Here is an 8,146-nt window from a genome sequence, read left to right as displayed (position 1 = left end):
GGTGAAGTGGTGGATACCACCCTGGAATACACGGACAAAAAAAAAAAAAAAAAAAAAAAAAAAAGAAGTAGACAACAGCAGAAACCCTGCAAAACCGATACTCGACCAGACACATTCATGCAACATGCACAGCACCACAAAAAGAAAGACAAAAAGATTCGACCGGGACGCGACTCGAACGCGCAACCTTTTGTGCCGAAAACAAACGCGCTACCATTGCGCCACCCGGCCTGTTTCTATGATAATTGTCATATGGCTTTGTCTCATATCTAGCTCATCGGTCATCGATGAGCTAGATATGAGATTACCAGCTTCATCCTTCGAATCGCGTGTTGCTCTACCCTTGGTGTGGACGGAGGGTAGATCAATTCTTCAGCTCTTGACCACGTCTATAAATACTCCCCTTCCAGATATGTGGTATCAGCCACAGAATAACATATATGTACATTCGTTGAATACAATGATGTTCACACTATATGCGCGGCTCGTTACTTGGCCCAGTATATATGTTCAAAATATCGATTGCATGCAGCATGTTGCTTGCGTGCTTTGTACAAGATGAGATTGGCCATGTGCACGGGCCAGTGGGTATATCATGCGAGTGATATCGCATGTAGTACTTGTATGTATAATGATCGCCCCGGGAAGGATCCAAGTCCGCGTCCGGTTTCCGTCTCCATTAACATGCGTGCCTCGTTGGCGCTACCAGACTGTCCTGCCTCGGGAACAAAGGTGGGTATATAGAAAACAGGACTATGAATATATTAAGTTGAGGCAGGAGGAGAAGCCGCGCGCCGAGAGCTGAAGCGCGACTTGCGCTGTGCGCGCGCGATTGTTGCCGTTGTCAATCGCTTAGCCGCTGTTCCCGCTATGGATCCAAGGCCCCAAGCTGAATTATAGTACGATCGTACTATAGCGGAATAACGCAGTGAGACTATAGCATTAGCAGTGCCGATTTATGTGGGCCGTGCATCTGCGGTAAGAGGAACCGAGGCCGGACTGCCATCACTCTCCGTATCGTCCAGGCTGATATTCCAAAACAGCGCCTTCATGTCCCGCACATCCTCACGGAAATGATCGCGAGGATGATTGATACGCTCCTCGGTCATCGCGCGCACTTCTCGGATAATTTTTGGGTAACTCTCGTCGTTGGGAAGCCACCATCGATCAATCTGTGGCAGTTGCCAGAGCGCCGCCATTGCTGATCGAAATCGGGATGCGACAACATAGCTTTGAAGAAACCCGTCAGCGTCACTCACGACAAGACTTCTTATAAGGCCACACTTACCCCTGTTGCTCTAACGAGGCGAACTTCCGCCGCGCCCACATGATATACTTATCTTCTTTCGGGAGGAACATGGCCGCCATGCCAAGGCTGTTCTTGAAGGAAATGATGGCCCCGTTCTCCTTGCCTGGCCATCGGTCAACCGATTCCATCAATCGACACTGCTCCATGGAAAGGTCCTCCAATTCGGCTATTGACGTTTGTCTTAGTGCCAGAAACGACTGATATTTGAACATGGCCTTGGTAGACAGGTAATCAATCCACACCATATTGACCTCCCATAGAGGGCCACAATGCATCCCACCTGGCACATACGGATCCACAATATCGTCCTCGGTCAATGGCACGCGATAGGGATACTCCTGCACGGCGAACTCCGAGTTCTGGAATTGCACCAGGATGCTCTTCATTTGTTCCAAGGTTCGGCCCAGGAGGTCATTTTGCACCATGAACTCGTCGATCGGGATCATGCCACGTGATAACTTGGCATACAAGGAAGCCATATCTAGCCCAAATCGACGATTGATTGACGTGGCCCAAGCCAATTGCTTGTCCACATCACCCGGGTGGGTTGCCGCTTGCTGAGCGTCATATTCCTCCTTTGCAACATACCAATCTCGGCTCAGAACCGTCTCGTTGCCTGCCAGAATTCCCGCCACCACATCGAAACGTGCATACCAGAGGAAGATATGTTGGTGGAGCTCGTTCGTGTTGATAGTTTCAGGGGTCAAGAGTTCTCGCATCAAAGCATGGGCTGCCTGATGATGGTCAATTAGATTGACCCAGTCCCCGATGAATTCCTGCAAAACATATCAGCGTGATGGACCGCGAGAGTTGACTGACAGGTAAGTATATCAGTCATACCTCGAAGGTGGTGAGCACCAGCACGGTGGCTAATGTAGCCTCATTGTGTGGCTCGCCTGAGCCAAGGGATTTGCGTAACAACTTCAGAGCGTTATTGTAGTATTTCAAAAACGAGTAAAGTCGACCGTTCCCTGTTTGGACGCAATGGTGGTATGCCGAAAATCCAACAACGGCGTACAAGAGCGGCTCGTACTGCAACGCCAAATCAAGGATGGTATGACGGACAAAACGATCGTTTGATGGCCGGAGGAAATAGTGTCGATATGTGATAAAGTCGCAGTGATAGCGAAGATAGAACCGCAAGTCATTTGACAGTTGATTGATGGTCATCGTACCTGCGACTGGATCCAGTGGGTTAGCACCCAGACTAGCCGACCGGGCGCTGACAGACTCAAAGTGCGAGGAGGTCTCGGTCGAGGGAGAAGGGGATGTGCTAGTCTCGGTGCGCGAAGGTATGGCGTCCAGCGCAACGGAGGGATTCCTTTTACGGCGCCTTGACGACTGAGTACTTTGTTTCCGGGGCAAAGTTGTTTTAGGTCGTGCTGCCGCTGATTGGCGTTGGCTTATTGTAGGAGACAGATGCGCACTGGACCCCACGCTATCTCCGTCTTCTTCCTCTTCGTCGGCTATGGTCTCTAGTACGTGCACATCCTCAGATCCCTCGGGACTGATGGACCCATCCGCTGCGCGAGCCTGGGAGCCGCGTGCCTTGGAGGTACCGCGGGCGCTGGCGGACTTGGATGCGCCCGGGGTATTGGGAGAAGGATAGACACAGTCACGGTTCCCTTTCCGACACCTGTCACAGATAGGGCGTGTTTCATCGCATTTTATACGGCGGGATCGACAAGTGAAACAGCCGCTGCGGGTACGCTTGTGCTTCTTCAGATCGGGGGTGGGCTGCTGTAACGAATGCGGTTTCGGAGGGACCGGCGGATAAGAAACGGCGGGAAGCGCCGGTTGGGGTTGCGCTGAAGGATTATGCCAATATGCGACACTGTCTGGATAGTGATTGGTGCCGAGAATCGAGTAGGCCGTGAGGGAGTTATGCTGATGTTGCGACTGTGCCTCTGCGAACGAGACAGGCCCAGGAACATAGCCCGTCATGGTGGTCTGAGAGGGGGGGTATGATGAGGCCATGTCGGGACTGGCATCGAAGTAGACAGGCGGGACGGCGTCGATAGAGCTGGCATTAGCTGTATAAGCTCAGCTCCAGGCCTAAGGACGGTTATAGCGAGTGTAGTTGATCCGCATAGCCGTTGACAATTTGTTGTAACAATCTTAGGTTTGTTGTTTCTTGGTTGGTGGCTGGCGGAACCGCCAGATGTAGCGGAAGACCGGAGAGCGGGGGAGCGCCAAAACGAAGGGTAATGAGGTAGGCTGAGAGGTGACCGTGAAGATGTCAAGGTGAATGGTTTAAATGACCAAATGGTACGGGTAATGATGGAGCAAGAATGAGAAAGATAGCAAGGCGTGAGAAGAATGGGTGCGAGTTTGAAAGAGAGAGATGAGAAGTCGAGAGAGTGAGGGAGTGAGAGTCGGGAAGCGGAGAGAAAATGGGATTAATGGAGGGAACAGCCGGATGGGGTAATTTTGCCTGTCCTGCCTGGAGGGAGCTTGGGTCTTTTCTGCCTGAGAAGAAGCTTCGATGCTTCAGGTTTTTGTATTTTCCTCCCTGCAAGAAAAATAAATGAACCAGTCACCATTCACCACTACCACCATCTCTAACACCATCACCATCACCACCACCACCATCACCAGCTAAATCATTAGCACAAACCGATCCATCCAGATTCCAGACTCAAAAAAAAAAGGGACGGATATGATGATGACAAGGACGACCCGAATCTACCGGCCCCAGTCAAACTGCCAAAGACTGTCACACTAAGTCAGATAGACTTTGAGACAGTCCCCTGACGATGGGAACATTCCAGCCAACCTTACTTGTTTCTACCGGCTCTCCGGCGCTAGAACTCCCTGCACCGCACCTTATTCTATCTCATCCGACTCCTCCAATCCCCAATGATGTTGATTGAAGCAACAAGTGAAAGGACTGACTCGAAGTCTGTAGCAGCGTGCCTCCTTCCATAGTCTGGCCGGCGAGTGGGCCATTCTAGATCGGACAATGATCGTCACTACTCTCTTGCGCCATCTCTACGGCAGGAGTCTGGACTGGAAAATCACGGATGGAGCTTCTCTCAAACAGACTTCCAGTCCCAGTATCCATCGGATGATCCTGCAGAAATCAGACGTCCAGATGGGATCTCGGCCATTGTCGATTACGATCGGGTTTCCCGCTACGGCAGGGATGAAAAGGAGGCCTTTCCCTTCGGGGACCATTCTAGGGACAACCATGGATATGGTTATCCTCCAGGAGATTGCAGATCCCCACCGACAGTCACGGTCTCCCAAGAGGGTCCCCAGTGTACTGCAGACTGCCACAACGTGTGACAGTGATATGTAGATAATGCCCTGGAAATCTGAGAAGCAGAAGTAACAGGTACCACGGTTTGACTCGGACAACGTACGGCCGGATGATGTTCCAGCTAGCCCTAACTCATCTCTATTTAGCCGCGTCTCGAGATTACCAAGAGCCACGGGCAGATGAATGTAAGTGGATCTGCTCAGCTCTCTGGGAACTTGAGGGCTAGATGGGCAGCGTCTTCCCTAGAGAAAGGGGATAGTCCCAGGATGATGTAGTCTTCAGATAGCTGTAGCGGTATTGTCATCACGAATGTGATCCTCACAATTGCTAAAAAAGCTGTATATCTGTGTGAATCTCGGCAATAGTAAGTCGACCAAAAGGAACCCAAATCAGTAAACTTTTGCAATCCGCATTGCAAGCCGAGGAAGTTGTCTAGTTTTCATCCATATAGCATTAGCTTGCACAACGACGAATAAACCGACTAGACTGGCATAGAGCACGTTCGCTCAAAGGTTAGACGACTAAATAGCAGTGGAGGCAGCCAAACCTTTTCCGATGGACCAACAACCGCTAACGCCGTACCATTCGGACGGACGACTCCGCTGAAGGTCCACTATTACACTCCCCGAGTCGCCTCGGCAAATCTGAAACACTCCCATGGGAAATATTTGCCGAGAAGTTCGTCCGTGAACCCGGAAAAACTCTATGCCAACCTGGGGCTCCTCATACATCATTGGAAAACTGGAGGTAGGCGGTCATAACAGCCGATGTTATAGCCAACAAGGCCGATGTCCGTTATCAAACTTCCCCACAAACTGATCACTTTGAAGAAGCGTGGACCTACAGTTCCACTCCCAATGATTTGGGGTCCAAGAACCTGTTGTACTGCGGCAACCAAGCAGGGTTGCAGGCGTCGTAAGCAAGGGGTTGATGTCCGCGGAATTACTGCCGGGAGGCAAAATGGATTCGGGTTTACCGGAGGTTCCTGATCGACACCTGAGAGGGTTTGAGTTTGACAGCTGAAGTGTGCGGTGCTGATGACTGGGCCGTACCAAATAGATCTAGCCTGGTACCACAAGTCCAGAGGAGTCTGGCGTGGGCGGATATGACGGCCTTGTCCAACCTGGTCGTATAGTACAGTCTGTCGTGGCATCGAGGTCCACACAAGCCCTAAACCAGGCTGATCTCATACCATACAATTAAGAGGGATCGTATGTCATGTGCAAACAGGGTTTTAGTGCTCGAGTTCATAACCTTTTTCTTTCCCTTTTGTTCCTTTTTTTCGTCGCCTGCCGTACTTATTACCTATTTCGCCTCGTAATCGCGCTGGCGTATGCTGTAACAAGGTAGCATGATCGACTACTTTGTTTCTACCGGTCGCATGCTGATTGTCATCCCAAGTCATGGGTGATGAAAGTGGTAGCCACCACGAAGAGACTAGATGCACTCGAGTACGCAGCTCAAATTAGCCAAGCTGAATGTGGGTTGACCCATGGGGACTGCATTGGTTAGTCGTACTCGTAAAAGGGTGACCAGGACCTGGCCTCCTCCACAACCAATGAAGCAAGCTACAGCAGTGATCCAATAGCCTGCGCTCAAAAAACCTCTTCATTTCAAATCTCCGTTCACCTGCCAAAAACCGGAGACCAGTCATTGCGGTGCCACTGAAGGCAGGGGGTAGCTAAACTAGACTTTGGCGTGAGACCTCTGCCAAACGCGACCAGTCCTCCAGGCAATAACACTATCATAAATTAGACCTACCCTCATGGGTCAATCGGACCCTCGGGTGAGTGGACAGGTAGATGTTCAGACAGCGGATTGGCCAGCCCAAGAAAACCCGAGGAGTGGCTAGCCAACTTGGGGGTGCGAAGGGGGAAACGTTGAAGTCCAAAAGGACATGGCCACCAAGACTAGTTCCTTGAATCTTTCGTCCGTGATGATGATAGTAGTCGTGACTCAGTGGATGGACGCTTCCCTAATATTCTCTGTCCGCGTGATACTGACCAGGAGCTATCAATAGCATGATCACGCGTAATATGATCGGTGGGTGTTGTTCCTCGCTCGGATATTGAGCAAATATGTCGAGTCGAGTATCGCAGACCTAGACCTGGAATGGGGGACGACCCACTGAAAGGGGCCTTGAGAAAAAAGATTAATTTCGTGGATAGATTCTCGGGGATCATCATCACGGAAATTCGAAGTTTTCCGATGAGCCAGCCAGTCCGGAAGTACGTCCACTAGAAGGCACCAGTAAAATCCTTGATTCAATGGTACGGAAGCACAGGCTACCATGACGATGCCAGTCAACGGTCCCGAAAGTGGAGTTGATTCTCCATTAGGAGGAAAGGACGGCCCAGCTATCGAGGCTTGACCGTAATGGCTTCAAATAGAGCACCTATTGAATTAATCGCAAGATTGACCGGGTTTACGTGACGACTTCGATAATAATCTCTTCTCTGTCCCCATGCTTGTGCCTCGGAATGCTCATTTTGGGCCTTCAAATGACACAATCAAGTGTCATCAACATACACTGTCGAAGGGCCCGAAGTTTGTATAATGAGTGTGGCTGCTAGACAAATCTGCTTCTGGTGTATACTTGCATTGAGTCAGCGACAGAAACGGAGATTCAGCTCCACATCAGCAAAGCTGCGATGGGGAGTTCTGTCGAGTCAGGGCAATTTCAACTTTGTACCAGCCGTCATATCATGATTGCTCCGGTGAAACCACAGCCCACCCCTTCCCAACAGGGAACAACAGACGGCTTGTTTGAGCTGCGCTAATGATTCCTACCTAGCAATCATGCATCACGGCTCTCCTGGGTGGCGTACGTGGACACACATGCACCAAGCACTCTATATTGTCTGGTTGTGTATTGGGCGCTTGCGATGCAAATCAGCCGTTAGATCCACGACCTCGGCCTATCAGCAGGACTAGAGCCCAGATAGAGCTCCAAATGAGGGGTTTAAACTCCGTAGGGACACGAGATGTCGAACATGAGCGGTCCAGTCTGCCATCTCCGATGACATAATACGTAAGAACGGCGCAGTGAGAGATTTTTGAGGGCATGATGCTGGCAGACCCGACTGCGAGAGGAGTGAATCTACCCAATCCCGCTGGCATAGGCAATCTTAAGTTCAACGCTAACAGGCTTCCGCATCCTGGGCTTGTTGGGGGTATGCAGCCAGGGGCCCCAAGCCCACGATGATCATGATCACCCACTTGACAGTATCAAGAACGGGGTGAGGGGTTGGTGGGCTCGTACTTACCAAGCACAACAAGCAAGGGTAAGATTGTCCTGCAGAGTGGAGCCGTGTCCAGAGAAGAGGAGAGATTGGAGTCGGGCCACCAAGTCAGCGCTGGGGGAATTCAGGGACTTCTCAGAGTAAATAGTGATATCGTTCTCAGCCCTTTTGCTGAGGGCTTGGGATGATAGCACCGTGACCGCGATCTCAGTTACCATTGACGTTCAATTCTAGCATCCATTTGTCCTCACCCCCGGTGGAATTCCTCGCAGCTCAAATGCCAGTGCCAGCCTAGTTCCGGGCATTGCTGGGAAAACTATCTGGACCGGGAAG

At 50.9% G+C, this 8,146-nt stretch overlaps 2 protein-coding genes and 1 non-coding gene across 3 annotated transcripts; 1 reads left to right on the top strand and 2 right to left on the bottom strand.

Annotated features, from left to right (window-relative positions):
* Nucleotides 1–159: 159 nt before the first annotated feature.
* On the bottom strand, nt 160–231 carry BO97DRAFT_t161. The gene has a single exon. It is a non-coding gene; the product is annotated as a tRNA-Arg (tRNA).
* A 377-nt stretch (nt 232–608) lies between these two features.
* Nucleotides 609–3,769, bottom strand: BO97DRAFT_369955 (Zn(II)2Cys6 transcription factor). The gene is made up of 3 exons (XM_025692755.1): nt 2,150–3,769; nt 1,289–2,085; nt 609–1,230 (listed from the first exon to the last, which is right to left on the bottom strand). The coding sequence occupies exons 1-3, from the start codon at nt 3,284–3,286 to the stop codon at nt 957–959; spliced, it is 2,208 nt and encodes a 735-aa protein (XP_025550746.1). The 5' UTR covers nt 3,287–3,769; the 3' UTR covers nt 609–956.
* Nucleotides 3,770–4,220: 451 nt separating this feature from the next.
* BO97DRAFT_478340 (uncharacterized protein) lies at nt 4,221–5,706 on the top strand (the record flags this gene model as incomplete). The annotated part of the gene is made up of 5 exons (XM_025700619.1): nt 4,221–4,571; nt 4,718–4,756; nt 5,057–5,318; nt 5,348–5,486; nt 5,631–5,706. The coding sequence occupies exons 1-5, from the start codon at nt 4,272–4,274 to the stop codon at nt 5,704–5,706; spliced, it is 816 nt and encodes a 271-aa protein (XP_025550745.1). The 5' UTR covers nt 4,221–4,271.
* Nucleotides 5,707–8,146: the final 2,440 nt, after the last annotated feature.

Source organism: Aspergillus homomorphus (genome assembly GCF_003184865.1).
Source record: "Aspergillus homomorphus CBS 101889 unplaced genomic scaffold BO97scaffold_21, whole genome shotgun sequence".
NCBI lineage: Eukaryota > Fungi > Ascomycota > Eurotiomycetes > Eurotiales > Aspergillaceae > Aspergillus > Aspergillus homomorphus.
Note: the sequence above shows the minus strand (reverse complement) of the source record. Positions and strands in the feature narration are given on the sequence as shown.